Source organism: Cyprinodon tularosa, unplaced genomic scaffold (genome assembly GCF_016077235.1).
Source record: "Cyprinodon tularosa strain WSP-4 unplaced genomic scaffold, ASM1607723v1 ctg61, whole genome shotgun sequence".
Taxonomy (NCBI): Eukaryota; Metazoa; Chordata; class Actinopteri; order Cyprinodontiformes; family Cyprinodontidae; genus Cyprinodon; species Cyprinodon tularosa.
Window position 1 is genome coordinate 1,946,311 of NW_024039352.1, and position 20,210 is coordinate 1,966,520.

Genomic DNA, 20,210 nt, shown 5'->3' on the forward strand with positions numbered 1-20,210 from the left:
TTTTTTTTATGTCACACTGACTGCAGTGAGTATAGAGCGACTTCTACTATGCATAGTATGAGCAGATGTGTTTCACTCCTGTTAAGCCTTACTTCATGACCAGCCTTTACACCATGTTCTTAAAACAGATAAGAGGATTTTACTATATATTATGGAGATGCACATGTACATTTGTAAAATAGAGATGCATATAGGTTGTATGTGCAAGAGCCATCTTGTGCCTGTATCTAGCACTAGCTTAGCAGGGGAAGCTGACTGTAAAGCTCTGTGGCATTTTGACTCCAGTCACATGTTTGGTCAAAAAATAATAGAAATTATAAGTAAAACTATTACTCACTAAACAAGGTAGGTCCAACAGGATTCCTTGAAAATACAAAAGTATTTTTGCAACGGAAATGTATTATCTCTATTGGTGTTAGTCTTGGAGTTTATTTGGCTGTTGGCAAGAAACGAAAGGTGTGCATTATCAGCATAGTGTGTGGTGAATGAATGAAAATAATTTAATGTAATCTAATTTATTGCAATCCTTAAAATCTACTAATATTTTTATGCTTATTTTAATTCTTAATTCTTTCTGCAAAATAATTATGACATATAATTTTTCTTTTGTGTTCTCCAACTCTTCTGTCATCTCTATTCTTTCTGTTTCATATCTCCCTCATTCTTATATTACATGTTCTGTTGACCTCCACCAAAGACTGGATGGTTATCGCTGAAGAGTTCCACAACTGGTGGAACTTTCCTCCGTGCTGCGGTGATTTGGTAGGTCAGCATATGTAGATGATTGCAACCCCAAATTCCAGGTCTCGGTTCTTTAACTACCAATGCGAATTCTCCAATGTCCTTTTGGCAGTTGTGGACACAGGACCCTGGTTTGTCCATTGGTTGGACCAGTGACAGTGGGATCCTGGCCAACTCTGCCTTTGGTAAAGCTCTGAAGATTGGCAAGTTCACCAGTCCCATGTCTGCGGTGGATAAAGCATTCCCACTGAGAAGGAAAATGATGCTGCCATTACCTGAATATAATGAAATGCTACATTAGGAATGAGTTTTTAAAATTATCACCAGTTATGGGCCCGCTTCGTGGTGGAGGACGTGTTCGACATCCTGACCTAATAGTGGAGATGGTATTTTCGTCTAGTAGAAGTACACACTGAAGTTGTGGAGCTGTGTGTGCCACGTGTGGTTCACAACTTCATGGGTCCTTCAGGATTTGTTGAGCAACCCTGCTGTAAGGGGTCCAGCAGTTGGAGAGTTGCCACTGTCAGGTTTGGGTTAGATCGCTGTAAGCAATTCTCTGCAGAGACAAGACAAGTCAGGGATGCCCTCAAGTTCTTCTTGGCAGAGGGAGCATTTCCATTGCAGCTTACAGCATGATTTAACAGTCCTTTTCTGGACTACATGACAACAAGTATTATAAAAGCCCCCTAAAAATCCTTCAAGAGAAAATCTGCCCTCAACCTACAGCTGTACTGGCTGTTTAGTCGTGGGTGAGCGGTTAGGGTGTCAGACTTGGATCCCAAAGGTTACCGGTTCGACTCCCGACCCGCCAGGTTGTTGGGGGGAGTAATTAACCAGCGCTCTCCCCCATCCTCCTCCATGACTGAGGTACCCTGAGCATGGTACCGTCCCGCCACACTGCTCCCTTGGGGCGCCATTGAGGGCTGCCCCCTTGCACGGGTGAGGCATAAATGCAATTTCATGGTGTGCAGTGTTCACTTGTGTGTGACAATGGGAGTTGGAGGAGTTTCCCAAAGGGCTTTCACTTTTCACTTTTTGTTATACCAAAAAATGGAAGTATGAATGAAGCTCAGACAGACAATCATTTTAAAGCAGACCTTTATAAAACACACCTTTATAAAATGAATTCATCACAACTTCCATTGAAAATATATAAAAACATATAACACAATGCAAATCCAAGAGGCAAATATAACATAATTTTGAAAAATATTGAATAATTTGCTTAATCAGGAACAAATTACCTTTAATTAACTGATTCTTAGCCTTCCTTTGATTGAGCTAGTTGCTATAGTAAACACGAGGGTCCCCATTAAATGACTTTTACTTAATGATCCTTTCATTAAAATGAATGAGGATATGAGGAAACACATAAACATTAACATTATATTAGTGTTCAAACCCTTAAGGAATTAAATCTTGTTTTAGATTCATAAACAGCAGATCAAAACATCCCAGCATGACATACTATGGTGACCATTTTTTTAGCAGGTCTTTACCCAACATTAGACACTTGAAATAATAAAAAAATTGTCAAAGAAGCAATTTATTTTTCTAGGATCTCTCCGTGAGTTATGTGTAAGACCTCTACCTCATTTCATCTCCATTTTTGAAAGCTGGGTTTCTCATGTATCCAGTGTTAGCAGCTTAGCAAAGCAGGCCCACAACAGAGGAGTTATTTTGTTAAAGCGAGTTATACACCGAGGGAATCAACTTCAACTTCTCATGAGAAGAAAATCAAAGGTCTTTTAAACAGTCCTCGACTTCTTGCAGATAATCAGTGATGTTTGAGTCTGTTCTGGCCTCTTAATGGTAACTTCTATGCCAGAATTGTTTCCATCAAGAATTTTTACGCAGTGTTTCATGTGAGAAGGTTGCAAAAAATGTTCATATTATTTCCACTGTGGTTGTAGTACAATGAAACCACACAATACAAATAGCCAATCAAAGTTTAAGATTTTGTTCACTCCCACTCTGCAAGATTATATCTTAAGGTCTTTCCTATGATCAACTCTTAGATGCATCTTGCCCCTAATGTATATCAGCAAAAAAATGCTAGGATTTTTTTATGCACTACTCGTTCTGAGATTTGGATGTAAGTATATATAAAATGTAAAATATATATCATCTACTTTGTTTTGATATCTATCCTTATTGTTAATTTGTATGTAGTATCTAAAATGATCTTTCTATGATGGTCTATACTAGTGAGACCTAAATGTGGGATTTATTTCCAGTTTGCACCAAAGATTTTAAGCTTGAGGTAAAGACCGTCACTGCTGGACACAACATCACCCTGACATGCCCTCGCCAGAGCTCTGTTCTCTACCCAGAAACTTATTACTGGATCCGCCTTGTTTCTGGAAAATGGCCTGAATTTCTCAGGGCAACATTTAACTCTATGGATGATATATCCAAGATTCGCCACATTCAGACAAAACAAGACAGGGGAGAATTTCTTCTTGAAATAAATGAAGCTTGGCAGAATGATACTGGACTTTATTACTGTATTAAAGTCAGACAACTTGACTTCAGTTTTGTAAAAGGAACATTGTTAAAGATTGAAGGTAAGAGTGATATTTAAGTTTAATAACTTCATATGCGTAATTGTAAATATGTGCTAGTTTAAAGTTTTTTTTTTTTTTTTCCCAGGACAGAATTTAGATGTAAATGTTGTTCTTCAGAACCCTTCATTTGGTCCACATCATGCAGGAAACCCAGAGGCTTTACAGTGCTCTGTTCTGTCTAACTCAGAGAGGTCAACATGTCCAGCAGATAACAGAGTGTACTGGTTCAGAGCTGGGTCAGATGACTCTCATCCCAGTCTACTTTATCTACAGGGAAACAGTTTAGATGAATGTGAGAAGAGTTTAGAAGCTCCATCAATACAGAAATGTTTCTACAACTTCTCTGAGACTGTAGACCCTGGAACTTATTACTGTGCTGTGGCTGCATGTGGTCAGATATTATTTGGAAGCGGAGCAAAACTAAATGGTATGTGGAGAAGTCTTTTATACACCAATTATGATAAAAATGTTAAAGGAATTTTACAACAAAAAACATTTTAAAATAATCCGCTTTACTTTTGTTTCATTGTTCTAGGTGCTGGTGTGCAAGATTCTTTCAAAATAGTTCTGTATTCATTGTGCACAGCTTTGATGATAAGTCTGATTGTAACATTTTGGCTCATTTATAAAATTAAGAGTAACAAATGTGGTTGTTGCAATGGTAAAGAAAGTTTTATATTTTTGAAATTCACAATAATTATTTTTAGGTTTGAGTTTTTTGTTAATCACTTTTTGGTTGTTCTGCACACAGATCCTGTGTCGAGGGTTGGAGAGAATCTGCAGGTAAGACAAAAATATTTTTGTATAGTCCATTTTTAATAATGTTTAGCATTGTTCTTTAAACATTTCTGTATTTTTTTTCAGAGGAATGAGGACATTTTGATTTATTCTGCCCCAACGTTTAAGAGGAACAAAGATAAAAAAGTGGAAAGAAGAAATGTAAAACCAATGGTGGAGGAAACGGTTTACACTGATGTCAAAACATTTCAATAGATTTACATAGATTTATAAGATTCCTTTATTTATTTCTGACTTTTGAAGAAATTAATCTAAATTTGAAAAAAGTTTTGATTAATAGAAGCCAAATGTATAATTATTCTTCTTATTAGTTTAAATCCTTATGTAACTATGTCATAGATAATTTCAATTTTACAGAGCTGGTCATTTTATTTCTTCGTTTCATTTGTTTTACAGTTTTTTATTTTTTATTTTTTTATGGGAACATAGAACATGTAAAGAAAAAAAGGTATGATATAAGCGATTTTCAAAAGTAGATCTTGTAATGATGTCTTATAGTTAAATTAGGTTTTTAAGGACACTTTATGCATTAACTAGCTGAGTGTCAGAGTAAGTTAGACATACAACTAATGTTAATAACTTGTCTGAAAGCAGATTTTCGTGTGAAAACTGTAACATATTGAACTTTACCCTCACCAAAGAGAGGCACACAAGTGATGTCTTAAACATATGAAAAAATCTAACTATATAAAAATAATTTTTGTAGATCTTGTTGACAAACAACTAATTTGAAGTTGTGGCCCTAAATGTGGTAAAATAAAACATATTAATATGTACATTTTTATTACTTAAGAAATAAAAAATAAACTTAAAACAACCCTTTCCCTGTCTTTGTTATTTTCTTTCTTTTTACTGTAAAGTTTTGTCTACTTACTAAATCCAGGTCAATTTTTTCCAGTTTGTTTTCCCGTGTAAGACTGAGACAGCATTTAGGGTAGGGTGACCAAACGTCCGTATTTCCCAGGACATGTCCGTATTTCACGTCCTGTCCCGGGCGTCCTGGTTTTTTTTTAGAAAGTAAGGAAATGTCCTGTTTTTTTAAATTACCTTCATTGGACCATTAAATTTACAGGCACTAGGGCACTGTGCATGGCGCTGCGCAGTGTTGTGCCTGAACGCGATCATTGAACGAAAGTTCATGAACTCGTTCATATTTTGAACGTGAACTGAACGTACTGTATTACTGCCTGATGAACGTTATTGTGAACTCGTTCATTCTGGTGTCTGTGAACGGCACGCTCTCTCAGTTCAACTTCGTTCAATAGGTTGCCAAATTTCTATAGAGCCCTCCAGGCGAAACCCCGGCTAAATCACACCGTAAACAGGCCTTAATATGTAGCGGGAAAAACACCCAATCTGGCAACACCAGCTACCAGTGTCGTAGCCTACAGCCGCGTGCGTCATCAAAACAAAATGCAGCGTGGAAGCCAGTAAACCAATTTGGGAAATATATATATTTTTTATATTTACCACTTTCTTAGTGGTTTGCTTCTCTGGGTTTGTGTTTACAGGCTTTAGTATTCTAAATTTTAATTTTGTGTCATGAATATGTTAATTGAAAAGCTTCCCCAGCATTTTGACAGTAAATATTTATTTATTTATTGTGAAACAGCCGTTCTACACAACAACATTAATATGCATATTAGAGTCTAAAAAAAAGCTGCAGTTCTTCCCCTGAGAGGTTTTGGTCACTTGTACCAGGTTGTGAATAGCTGTGGGACCAGCAAAATGGCTCAGAACTACTAAATGTTTTACTATTTATCCACAAATGCCAGGAGCTGCCTCTTCCAAAATCTCAAGCGTCAGTATCCTGCCTTTCTCCCCCACACTACAGCATTACCCTATAAGGAGATGCTAGACCCTCACTGGTCATCATAGGTCAGCTTAGCCTTCAGCATTGAAATTTCATTCTAGCTGACTGACTTCACAGAAAGTGAACAAGATGTAGACTAAATATTTATTCAAAACAGAAAATAAAAAAATACCATCATTTTGGGACTGGTATATTTCGGTGTGGCTTTTCTATGGATTTTTCATGATTTGTGTGATATAGTAAGAGGATTTGTTTTGGTTTTTTCCACTATTATATTACACTACTTTGCCTGGGCATGTGATAAGACACACACTATCGGTGAAAAAGAGTGGTATTTTGGTCACATGTCCGTCGCCAGGCAAAGTAGTGCCGTACAGATTAGCCTGATAAAGAAACTAGATAAGCAAGAGCAAGGGGTGTATTACTGGGGTAAAGGAGGCTTTCGTTCACAAACCCTCATTATGGCAAGTGACTTAGGGGAGTGAATTAGGGGAGCGGCGGCTTAGTGGTTAGGGCAGGGGTCGGAAACCAAAAATGTTGAAAGAGCCATATTGGACCAACAAAACAAACAAAAACAAAAAAATATGTCGGCAAAAATAATATTATCCCTAAGTGTCATTCCAAATATAAACTGACAAAAAAAAGATATCACTTTATAAAAACAGCCACCTTGTTACAAAAAATGTGCCTATGACAGGATTGTGTTCTTGCCCATTTAATGTTACCTGTGTTTTTGGACATCAAGGGTCAGCTTCTTAACATGTAAGATGTAACTTTAATCTTGACGCAGGACTGCAAGCTCTCATCTGTGAGGCGGGTGCGATATTTTGATTTGATGTAGTTCATGTTTGAGAATATCTGCTCATACAGGTACTTTGATCCAAAGATGGATAATACTCCAAATGCATATTTCTCCATGTTCCTATAACTGTCAGGAAGGGTCAATCTCCAGGGGTGTGACAGGGAAAAACAGTGTTATTATTTTCCTTTCAGAACTCACAAAATCTGCTCCCAAATGCAGTTTGCCTATCAGGGATCACATTTTGCAAATAATCACCGTTGAATGTGTGATCATGATGGGCTTCTTTGAATTCTCTCAGGGAGGGGAAGTGGGAAAGTGTGCCACGCTGTACATCTCTGGCAAAGACAGTCAGCTTGCGCTCAAATGATAAAACAGCCTCCAGCATTTCCAGTGCAGTGTTTCTCTGCCCCTGCAGACTTTCATTGAGCTTGTTTAGGTGGCTTGTCATATCCACCATAAAGTGAAGTTTTTCAAGCCACTCGGTATCTGCAAGTTGCAGGTAGTATAGGTCTTTGCTTTTCAGAAATCTTTTAACGTGCTCTAAACAAGCGACAAAGGGGCACAAAACCTCACCCCTGGACAGCTATCGGACTTTGTTGTGTAGCAGGGTATCAGAATTTTTTGCTGTCAATTTCATCAAGCAATGCATAGAACTGACGGTGGTTCAATGCTTTTGAAATTATCTTATTCACCAACTCGATCACAAGGTTCATCACCGCCATAGACTTCGATGGGAATGTTTGTGCACACAGTGCGTCTTGCTGCAAGATGCAGTGGAATGCAAGCAGATTTCGATCCAACGCTTTCTGTAGCAAAGTCACAAACCCCCTTTTTAAACCTCTCATGCTGGGTGCCCCATCTGTAGCCCCTGAAATCAGGTGGTTGTTGTTTATCCCACTGTCATTTAAACAATTCAGCACAGCCTAACATATGTCCTCCGTCTGTGTTTGGCCTTTCAGTAGTTTTAATTTGTTAATTTCTTCTTGCAGCCCATTTTCTATCTAAGGAAAACAAGTTGAGTGCATTGACTCATTGACTCGATAGCCACCCCTCACACTAAGCATGCTTGTAGTGACAGTGGAGAGGGAAAACTCCCTTTTAAGAATAAGAAACCTCCAGCAGAACCAGACTCAATGTGAGTGGCCAGCTGCTGAGGCCCACTGGGGTTTAAGGAGACAGAAGCAGAGATACAAAAAGCAGCTGTAAAAGGCAGCCCCAAACACACTGCCAGGCACATGAGCTCTGAGCCAACCAGGATGAAGAGAGTACATCCAGCTATTCACAGTCAGAGAAACATGACTAAACTGAAAAAAAAGGCCGATCTACAACATCTATAAACAAAGCTGTTGCTGGCAGAAGCACAGCTGATATTTCTCTCCAGGAAGGTGTCACAGCCATACAGGAACAGACAAGGTGAAGCTACTATGAGAAAAAGCAGAGAGAGCATAACATTAGAGATTGAACTAACAGATTCTGCAGTGTGTGAGAATAGAGATAGAATGAAGCAGGATGATGAAATAGGGGTCCCTATGTCCTCCAGAAGTCTAAGCCTATAGCAGCATAACTATAGAGATAGCTCAGGATAGCCTGTGCCGCTCTAACTATGAGCTTTATCAAAAAGGAACGTTTTTAAGCATACCCTTAAAAATAGACAGGGTGTCTGCCTCATGGACTAAAACTGGTCGTTGGTTCCACAGGAGAGGAGCCTGATAACTAAAAGATCTGCCTCCCATTCTACTTTTAGAAATTCTAGGAACCACTAGTAAACTTTCAAATTCAGAGCGAAGTGCTCTGTTAGGGACATAAGGAAGAATCATATCTTTGATGTAAGATGGAGCTTGGCCATTTAAGGCTTTATATGTGAGATGGAAGATTTTAAATTCTATTATGGATTTAACAGGAAAGAGGAGCTAGGATAGGAGAGATATGATCTCTATTTTAAATTTAAATAATGTGTAAATTCATCAGAACTCTGGCTGCAGAATTTTTAATCAGCTGAAGGCTTTTAACTACAGTTTGTGGACTTCCTGATAGTAAAGAATTACAGTAGTCCAGCCTTGAAGTAACAAATGCATGGACTATTTTCTCAGCTTCACCCATGGACAGGATATTTCTAATTTTTGCAGTATTCCGCAAATGAAAGAAGGAAATTCTAGAAACCTCTTTGATATGTGATCTAAATGACATGTCCTGATCAACAACAACACCAAGATTTTTTACTTTATTATATTAAATCAGTTTAGTCCTATCCAAATGAAGTGACAGACTAATCAGCTTCTTTACAGAAGTCTCTGGTCCAAAAACTATAACTTCTGTTTTGTCTGCATTCAGGAGCAGAAATTTAAGAGTCAACCAGGTTTTTATGTCTTCAAGACATGCCTGTAATCTATGTTATGGGTTAGCTTCATCTGGAATTATAGACAGATACAGCTGAGTATTATCAGCATAACGGTGGAAATTCTACTGATTGGGAGCATATATATAATAAAGAGAATTGGTCCTAGCACTGATCTCTGTGGTACTCCACAGATAACCCTTGAGAATGAGGAAGATTTGTCATTAACGTGAACAAACCGAAATCGATCAGATAGATAAGATTTAAACCGGTCTAGAGCTGTTCCTTTAATTCCTACAAAATATTCATTTTTTTTTAAAGATCAGCTGTATCAAATGCAGAACTGAGATCTACTAGGACAAATACAAATATTATCTGAAGCCATGAGAAAATCATTAGCGACTTTCACCAGAGCTGTTTCAGTGCTATGATGAGCTCTAAAGCCAGACTGAAACTCTTCAAAAAGTTAATTGTGGTGTAAGTGGTCACACACTTGTTTGGCAACTACTTTCTCCAGACTTTTACATAAGAAAGGAAGATTGGATATAGGTCTATAATTGAGCAAGTCATCTGGGTCAAGAGACAGTTTCTTTAATTACAGCAACATCAAAAGCCTTTGGTACATATCCCTGTAACAGAGATAGATTAATCACATCTAATATGGAGGACAATATCAAAGGAAATACTCCCTTAAATAACCTGGTTGGAGTTGGATCCAACATACAAGTCTAAGGCTTATATGAGGACAGTAGTTTTGTTAACTCTAAAAGTTCAACTGGATCACAGCAGTCTAAACCCTGTTCAGACTCTATGGCTGCTTCAGATGCTGCCTCACCTTCCAGAGAAAAACCAATCATAGTTAGAGGAATGCTAATTATCTTATTTTAATAAGATCAATCTTATTTATAGAGAATCCTGTGAAGTTAGGAAGCTGAGGCGGAAGCATTTTCTTGCAAGAATAATGTTCAAATGTATTTACGTTCTTTGGATGGAGGGAGATAGAGCTATCTCTAACTGAGGCATTTCAGTACATACTGTTTTACTTTACACAAACACATTACCCCCAGGGGAACGAAGCCACACCCTGCATAAAGATCCTTTCTCACACTTGAACATTTTGTTATTCCCTAAAAAATCACTTAAATACATCAAGGACATACATTTTAGCATCCTGGCATGAAGGAGGCTGTGTGAACTTATTATCTCTCATGACCTTTCCTTCACCCTTGTCTAGACTGGATCTTATGTTAAATAAAACCACATTTAATCATTTTAACTTTTTTCCCCAATTGATGTTATTTTAATTTTAATTAAATGATCATGATTTACTACTTTGGGAATCTTCTCTAATTTATTAGATTTTGGTAGTGTGAAAGACTGGTAGTGGAGGACTAATAAACTTGGCCAGATTCCTAGAAAGAAGAGATGCTCCATCCAAAGTGGGATGGATGCCATCTCTCCCAACCAGACCAGGCTTCCCGCAACAGGATTGTTTTCAATGCACCACTCATTTTCCAAAAATGAGCTCAAATATATATATATATATATATATATATATATATATATATATATATATATATATATATAGCTCCTATGTAAAAGCAGCGCTACGTACTATCCCTAGTAAAGACTTAACTGAGACCAATGAGCTGACCTACGCCACAGCTACAGTGATCCTAGAGATGCTTGGCTATAAGATAAACACCACAGGCCACAAACCAGAGCCCCCATGGAGGAGAGGGCTGGAAGCCAAGATCAAGGCAACAAGAGAAGAGGTTAGTCGGCTCTCAGACCCGCAGACAGGTGTAGGGAAGAGGTTACCTAAGTACAACAAGCTGTCGATTCCTGAGGCTCTAGAAACTGCCAATAGAAACTGCCAAACAAAGACTCGCCACCCTGGCCACCCGCCTAAAGAGATACAAGGGAGAAGCAGAAGCCAGGAGAATAAACCAGGTGTTCTCCACCAACCCATCCAAAGTGTACTCACAGTGGCAGGGTAATTCAAGATCAGATCCACCCAGGGCTGAGACTGCACAGTACTGGAGAAACATATGGGAGAAGGAGGCATCCCACAACACCAATGCTCAGTGGCTAGTAGATCTAAGAACAGATCACAGCAATCTCCCAGAATAAGAACCAGTAACCGTTACAACGGCAGATGTCCAAGAAAGAGCGGCATGTATGAAGAGCTGGACAGCACCAGGCCCTGACATGATCCACACCTACTGGCTGAAAAAACGAACTGCACTTCATGCACGCCTTGCAGCACAAATGAACAAACTGCTGATGGATGGAACCCATCCAGAATGGTTAACCCAAGGACGGTCAATCTGGATCATGAAGGATCCCCAGAAGGGAACAATCCCATCCAACTACCGGCCAATCACTTGCCTATGTACAACATGGAAGCTCCTGTCAGGCATCATAGCGGCTAAGGTGAGTAGGCACTTGGCTCAATACATGCACCTTTCCCAGAAGGGAATAGGCAGTAACACCAGAGGAGCCAAGCATCAGCTACTAGTGGATAGAGCAGACACTCGAGACTGTAAGACCAGGCAGACAAATCTGTGCACTGCCTGGATTGACTATAAGAAAGCCTACGACTCAATGCCACATACGTGGATACTGGAATGCTTGGAAATGTACAAGATCAACAGGACTCTAATAGCCTTCATCAAGAACTCAATGAAGCTGTGCAAAACAAGTCTGGAAGCCAACGCAAAGCCAATTGCACAAGTCACCATCAAGTGCAGCATATACCAGAGCAATGCACTATCCCCGCTGCTGCTCTGCACAGGCCTGAACCCCCTCAGCCAGATCATCACAAAGAATGGCTACGGATACCAATTCCGAAGCGGAACAATCATCAGTAACCTCCTCTACATGGATGACATCAAGCTGTATGCCAGGAGTGAGCGAGACATCGACTCACTGATCCACACTACCGGGATCTACAGCAACGATATTGGAATGTCATTCGGACTGGACATGTGCGGTCGCCTGGTCTCAAAAAGAGGGAAGATAATCAGAACCGAGGGGGTTGAAGTACCAGTAGGCCACATTACAGATGTTCAGGACAGCTACAAATACCTTGGGGTGCCACAGGCTAACATAAAACCATGAGGAGATGGCAAGAAAGACTGCCACAGCTAAATACCTACAAAGAGTAAGGCAGGTCCTGAAAAGTCAGCTGAATGGGAAAAACAAGATCCAGGCCATTAACACATATGCCCTGCCAGTCATCAGATACCCCGCTGGTATAATAAACTGGCCAAAAGAGGAGGTAGAGGCCACTGACATCAAGACGAGAAAGCTCCTCACAATGCATGGAGGATTTCACCCAAAATCCAGCACCCTGAGACTGTATACCAAGCGTAGCGAGGGAGGCTGAGAGCTAGTGAGTGTCAAGACCACTGATGAAACAACTAAGATCCAGAAAATGGCCCCCAAAGACAAATGGCTAGGTGAATACCACAGGCAGGAGAAAACCGAAATTGAGGACAAAAAAGATGAAGAACCATCATGGAGGGACAAGCCGCTGCACGACGTCTACCACAGACAAATAGAAGAAGTGGCTGATATAAAAAAATCCTACCAGTGGCTGGAAAAGACTGGACTGAAGGACAGCACAGAGGCACTAATCATGGCAGCAAAAGAACAGGCACTCAGTACAAGATCAATAGAGGCCGGGGTCTACCACACCAGACAGGACCCCCGGTGCAGACTGTGCAAAGATGCCTCTGAAACAATACAGCACATAACAGCAGGGTGTAAAATGCAGGCAGGAAGTGCATACATGGAACGCCACAACCAGGTAGCTGTCATAGTGTACAGAAACATCTGCCATGAGTATAGGCTGGAAGCCCCAAGGTCAAAATGGAAGACACCTCCTAAGGTAGTTGAGAATGACCGAGTTAAGATCCTATGGGACTTCAAGATCCAGACTGACAAACAGTTGATGGCTAACCAACCAGACATCGTGTTCATCGACAAACAGCAGAAGAAGGCAGTAGTGATAGATGTGGCAATCCCAAGCGACAGAAACATCAAGAAGAAAGAACACGAGAAGCTTGAGAAATACCAAGGACTGAAAGAGGAGCTAGAAAAGATGTGGAAAGTAAGAGCAGCAGTGGTGCCAGTTGTAATTGGAGCACTGGGGGCTGTGACCCACAAACTGGGAGAGTGGCTACAGCAGATTCCAGGCAAAACATCAGAGGTCTCTGTCCAGAAGAGCGCAGTCCTAGGAACAGCTAAGATACTGCACAGAACCCTCAAACTCCCAGGCCTCTGGTAGAGGACCCGAGCTTGAGGATGACACATATCACCCCACGAAGGGTGAGAAAACAGTATATATATATATATATATATATATATATATATATATATATATATATATATATATATATATATGTATTGAATGCTTTCCTATTTTTGAGAAGACAAAACCACAACACACTGATATTTATATTTATAGATGTTAGAGAGATGCCTTTTAGTCCATTACAAATATAGGGCCCAAAAACATCAATGGATGAAAAAAATAATAAGAGCCGAACCAATGCCAAAATTGATACAGCAAGCATCCCTTGAAGCACAATTTCAATTCCATCCAGAAAAAAAATATAGAATACCAAATTTTTTTTCTTGTAAACTTTCTGGTACACTTGGAATTAAATTTTATTGCATGTTGTATATCCCAGTAAATCTGTTTCACCTTTAAATCTTCAGCTCTCCCTACCTATCTGTGCTCTGTTTAAAAATATTTATGAACTTATTTACTGATATAATGATGCCAGAAACAAAATATATATATATGTGTGTGTGAAATGATTTATTTTCTTTTGATACAATTTGTTTTCTTTTTGTGTTTCAGTGCAACCACTTACAGAATAGCACAGCTATGGAATTTTTGGGTCAAGAAATGGAGCATCAGCTTCCTGTAGCAGCAGGGCCTGACTGTGTTTTTAGCTCATCAAACAGGCATCTGCAGGTAGCAAATTGCTTTGAAAGGAAAAAACAAGGGTAAGTTTTTACGTATGTTCAAAAACTTTACCACCACACTTTCAGTATTGCTCATTTTGCAAGATAAGTCATGTTAAAAAGTCTCTTTTTTTACATTTCACACACACCTTAGAAGGCTCTCCCGAATCCCATGCAGGTCTCCCGGTTGTCCATAATGTTCTTTATTATATGAAGACTTCTTCTTCGTAAAATAAACTTGTGAAGTTATAGAGGAATTCAAAGAAAAAGGTTAGCCTTCTTTATTAGCTTTTTGAGATTTCTGTCACTTGATCTGATGCTGTGACACTCTCCACAACAAGCTTATAGAAGAGCTGCAAACACTGTTGTTAAAGTACTCCAACACAACATAGAGGAGACATGCTCTTTATTGTTACAGAAAAGTATTTAGATGAAAAGATTGGGTTAAAGGAAACAAGGAATTCCATTCATCAGAAATCATTATCAGTTGGAAAGTGTATGCACATTGTCTTATGTGTTAAGGTTGGAAAAAGGGGTTACATTGTTTCCACTGTTGTTGTAGTGCAGTGAAAGTTTGAAATAAAAAAATGGCCAATCAGTTTGCCAGAAATTGTTTACTCCCACTTTGCAAGATTATATTAGAAGGCAGTGACCTGTTGCTATTACTATTGCAAAGCTGATGCAATAGTACCCGTACAAATGTTGCTTTCTTTGTATTATTCACTACTCTTCCTGAAATTTGGATGTAAGTACATATATGTTTTTATACGTATATGAATGTAAAAATATAACTTACAGTTTAACATCTATCATGCTATTATTTTCAGTTTTGTGTAAAATTCACATATGATAATCTATACTAATCAAATTATATGTGCGGTATTTTTCCAGTTTGCTCAGAAGAATTTAAGTTTGAGGTAAAGACAGTAACTGCTGGACAAAATGTAACCCTGACATGCCCTCGCCAGACCTCTGCTCAATACAGAGAAAATTTATACTGGATCCGCCTCGTTTCTGGAAACCTGCCTGAATTTCTTGGAGTATTATTTAAATTTATGGATGTTTCCAAGATTCCTCGCATTCAGACAAAACAAAATGGACAACAATTTCTTCTTCATATAAATGAGGCTCAGCAAAAGGACACTGGACTTTACTACTGTCTTAAAGTCAGTGGACCGGAATTAATTTTTATGAATGGAACATTTGTAAAAATTGAAGGTGAATATAATAAATGTTTTATAACAGCATATTCTTACATATTAGTGAGTATTTTGCTGGTTATGAGGGGAAAATCTCTTTTTTTTTTTTCAGGACAGGAATCAGTTGTAAATGTTGTACTTCAGAAGAATCCTTCCACAACAATTCATCCAGAAAACCTAGGGACTTTACAGTGTTCGGTTCTCTCCAAATCAGAATGGTCAACATGTCCCGCTGATAACAGGGTGTACTGGTTCAGAGCTGGATCAGATGATTCTCATCCTAATTTTCTTTATCTACAAGAAATTAGTCAAGCTGAATGTGAGAGGAGTCCTGGGGTTCCCTCTGCACAGACATGTTTCTACAACTTTTCTGATATATCTAATGCTGGGACTTATTACTGTGCTGTGGCTGCATGTGGTCAGATATTATTTGGAAATGGAGCAAAACTGAAGGGTGTCCAGAGTATGTTTGCAAACAACAATTATTATTGAAAATTTTGTGAATTATAATTTACAAAATAAACTTAGATTTTTTTTTCTCCCTAGGTGCCATCATAGAGGATTTCTCCAAATTAGTTCTTTCTTTATTAATCTCGGCTTTGGTGATAAGTTTTGCTGTCATATCTTGTCTCGTTTACAAAATTAAGAAGAAAACATGTGGCTGTTGCAAAGGTAATCCAACATTCTTAATTGTAATGGTCCAAATAATTATTTATTGGTTTGAGTCTTTAATATGTATTTTTTCCCTCTCTATAAATAGCTCATGTTGTGGGCATTGATGATAACCAAAGTCAGCAGGTATGGAGGGAAATATTTGATTTATCTATTTTTCATGAAGATGCATTTATTCAATTTAACTTAATTTTATTTTATTATAGAAGGAAGAGGACACGTTGATTTATTCATCACCACAGTTTACCATGAACAAGACTGAAAAAGCAAGAAGAGGGAATCTAAATCCAGCGCAGGAGGAGATGGTCGTCAAAAATGTTATATATACTGATGTTAAAAGAAATTGATAGTATAAAGGTTATATACCTATAGGATATAGGTAATAGGATATCATTTTCTTTATAATTGTTGCTTCCCATTTTAAAAATTTATTTAACAATAGTTTTTTATCATTAAATGTGCAGTATGTATACATTTTTTAATCATGATTTACTGTATGTGGACTAAATTAGGTTGCCAGGGTTACTTTTGTATTGTTTACATTTTTTAAATAAAGTCAGGCCTATAATTTTTTATTCTTAACAGTTTTATCTTCCAGGGTTTGAGAGTTAAATCCCATTTCTTAAATAAAAAAATTCTTAGTAAGGAATTCCCTTTAAACGGGACAACAGATTTAATCCTTAAAATATCCATCTGTTTTCAGGTTTTTTTTTAATCTACATTATCTTGTTACGGTTCAATTGATAGAAACCAAATTTAGGATTAGTCCATGCAAAAACTGAAATTCCTGTGACGTTCATTCTGAGATTGTAAGTAAATTCATGTTACCAAAATTATCAGGTTTTTTGTAAATCAAAAAGTAAGAGAAAAACATGATAAATACAGTATGTGATGTGTTAGGATAACTATCATTTATGAAGTGTGAGTTTATTACACTTCGGTGTTGACTGCCAGTTGTGTGTCATAAGTAATGATTTCCACAATAGTTTAACAGGTAAGGACGGTTCCTCCGTCCGAATATACAATTATAATCTTCATTCTGTACGTGGCAAATATTTGCGAATGGAAAGAGAGCGGTATACTTCAGCTAAGAAAGAAGTGTAATATTTTGATAAGCCCGGAGCCATGATCTGCTAACGTGTATGATGTAAAATGTGATGATATTGCAGACTGGAGATGTATTAAATGCCTTTTTAACTGTTAATTGGGGCCCCTTCCTGAGAGGTGACCCCAGAGGTGAGCAGCTGCCTTCTGTACATTCTAAGCAACTTCTCTGATCTGAGTAAGATTACAATTTCTATCAGAATCTGTTGTCATGTCTCATGGTTATTTTAAACATATAACTTATGAAGTGTTATTTAAAAAGTTTGTCCCAAGTGACCGCTTTTCAGGAAAAATAAACTTTGAGATAGAGCTTTGTGGTGCATACACAGAGCTTATCTTTAGCAGATGTTAGTAGATTAAAAGAGACTTTGAGTCATGGAATCTTATCTTATATTTTTCATTTTCATTTGTTATTGGCTTCACACATAAGAAGGGTTTAACATTAATTTCTGCATTTTTACGAGACACACCTGTGGCAGTAATTACCTTTGAATAAGAAAATCTGACTGAATAAATATTGACCATGATTTTAATACAGGCTGCTGGTTGCTAAATGTTCAATCCAATCCACTCTATATATATAGTTCATTTAACAACAAAAAATATTTCTAATGTGCTATACATAAAAACAAGCACAAAAACCAACACACACACACAAAACAGCAGTAAGCAGTTTAAAATGAATGAATAAATAAAAAAGACTGAGAGGACCACACAATTACTGCAGCACCTACAACCAAAAGTGGCATATAGCATAGGTGGGTTTTCACCAGCTTATGGCAGGTGGGAACCACTGCTATACCAGCTGGTAAACTGCATTTGCCAGTTGAAAACTGGTATATGCCAAATTTTATTTTTTGCCATAATGAAAAAGTGTTGTTTATGTATGTAGATGTAAATGTCTCTATGTGTTGAAAAATAAACAATACATTCATACAAACAAATCTTGTCTTTGTGTTTGCTTTGACAATGTAACAATATGTTCCGAAAATGGCACCATATATATTAAATTATGAAATAATTAATAATAAATACATAAATAAATAAATGCTCAATAAATATATAAGCATACAATTAATTGCCAACAAAAATACAATAAACAAATAAATGTAAGTAGAAATTAAATTATACAGTGAGACATAAATGTATATAACTTTTAATTAGCTTCTTTCTTTATTTGCCTTTGTAATATGTACCTTATTTATTTTTTTGTCCTTTATTTTTTTTTTATATTTCTGACTGCCCTTTTTACATTTCTGCCTGCCCTCATTTCTGCCTTCCCTTTTTACATTTCTGCCTGCCCTTTTTACATTTATGTATGCATTTCTGTCTCATTATGCAAATGATGAGGGGGGGGTGTCCTAGAGAGTCAACTTCTGCCCATTGGTTGGCGACCCATCTTCTTAACTCACAGATCTCAGAGTATTAAGTTAAATGTTCTCTTTTCTGTTGCTGTTATTCAATAAAAGTACGCTTTAAGATCATTTGAGGCGAGAACCTTATACTTTTAAGCATCACCATATGGCCCATTCACAGATTCAAAGCGTAATTTAAAAGAAAATGTTCAGAACTTGAGAGGACCTCGGCAACCAGCGGAGCTCCGAACCTCACGGCAGTCAGGTCTAAAGGCAGCCCGTCTGCAGCGGCCCTCTCTCGGCATAGCCGTGTGTGAAGCGTGTTGGTTAGCATTTTACTACATTGGTCGAATCTACAGGAGGAGAGTCTGATGTCGAGTATGAGATCATTAGAAGGCGAGTAGGGACTTTGCCAAATACAACAAAAAAACGCCATCATAGCCAGCGGTCCTTATTACACGGCTATATATATATATATATATAGTAGTGCTGTCAAAATTATCGCGTTATTATCGCGTTAACGCGAGGCCATTTTAACGCCGATAATTTTTTTAACGTGAGATTAACGCTATGTGGTTTTATGGTACAATTTTCCAAGTACATCCCGCTGCAGCCTGCGAGGAGGCGGGGCTATTTTCCCCCAGTGTATGCATTTCTCATAGGCTTCGAGAGCGGACCTCCTCAAGGGAAAAGGACGCTCATACACTGGGTGACGCTAGTGCCTTTTCTTTAAGCCCCACCACCAACAAACAAGTTGATTGTCTGGTAACTAGTAGCAACCTGAAATACGCTGAGAAAACTGATTACTGAGGTGAAATGGAATCTTCTACGGCACTCTTGCCGTCTGTGTACGGCACAGGTCGGTATCGTGTGTGTGTGTGTGTGTGTGTCTGTGTGTGGGTGGGTGGGTGTGTGTTCTCATTTTTGTTAAGAGGCTGAAAAGTAACTTTCTAGAGTATAGACTACCTCCATCTAGTGATGTTGGTCTATTGATTTTGATGTATTGATTAAAAATTGTTCATTATTACCTTGGTTAATTAACATCTAATGTTAACTCTACTGCATTTTATAGCAGTAGGGTAAAATGCTTGTCTTTGTTCAAAAGACTGTATTAACTGTAAAGACTGTCTTTTACATCAGCCTGTTTTCATGGCCTTTTTTTTTGCCTACGTATTTGTTATTTTTGGCATAAATCAGTGTCTGTGACCTGTTTTCATTTCAAAAAAAGAACATTGGCACAAACCTAGCCTGTATGTATTTTTTTGTATGTCATCGAGAGTATTTAAATGATTTTCAATCAGGAAAAAAATGTGCGATTAAAATGCGATTAATCGCGAGTTAACTCAGGCATTGATGCGATTAATCGCGATTAAAAAAATGTAATCGATTGACAGCACTAATATATAGCAAAGCCACTGTGTTTACACCTATTCATCTCTGGTTGCAAACAACAGGTGATTACTGCCCCCTGCTGTACATATGCATGCATATAATTTTCATACATTCAGGGTGTCATGATCGGTTTTACGAATCTGACCCACATGCAGAGATACCCCTCAGAGAACACGGGAAAAGTTTAACAGGTTTATTGGGGTAAGGGTACAGGGGTTGGATCTGGAACTCAGTGAGCTGGTGAACCGGAACTGGAAGTGAGAAGGGAAGTTCAGAGGTCAGTTCAGATACCATGGGAATCTGGGATGTTGTTAGATAATGCTGGGGAGGGACTCGCGTTTGCGGGCGGCCTTGTCAGTCCTTAGAATCAAATCTGTGTGGGACCATCCAGAGAATAGTGAACATGTTGGAGGGCAGACAGGTTGACAAACGCTGGACCCGGAGGAGAAATG

The 20,210-nt window shown here is 38.2% G+C and overlaps 2 protein-coding genes across 2 annotated transcripts; both read left to right on the forward strand.

Annotated features, from left to right (window-relative positions):
* The first annotated feature begins 702 nt into the window (after positions 1 to 702).
* On the forward strand, positions 703 to 7,088 carry LOC119798115. The gene is made up of 7 exons (XM_038307457.1): positions 703 to 762; positions 854 to 944; positions 2,979 to 3,314; positions 3,406 to 3,735; positions 3,844 to 3,969; positions 4,060 to 4,091; positions 7,020 to 7,088. Exons 1-7 carry the CDS (start codon positions 703 to 705, stop codon positions 7,086 to 7,088), a joined length of 1,044 nt encoding a protein of 347 aa, XP_038163385.1.
* A 7,630-nt stretch (positions 7,089 to 14,718) lies between these two features.
* LOC119798075 lies at positions 14,719 to 16,567 on the forward strand. Its single transcript, XM_038307415.1, has 6 exons — positions 14,719 to 14,781; positions 14,928 to 15,254; positions 15,348 to 15,698; positions 15,782 to 15,907; positions 15,996 to 16,033; positions 16,114 to 16,567. The coding sequence occupies exons 1-6, from the start codon at positions 14,736 to 14,738 to the stop codon at positions 16,252 to 16,254; spliced, it is 1,029 nt and encodes a 342-aa protein (XP_038163343.1). The 5' UTR covers positions 14,719 to 14,735; the 3' UTR covers positions 16,255 to 16,567.
* The last annotated feature ends 3,643 nt before the right edge of the window (positions 16,568 to 20,210 follow it).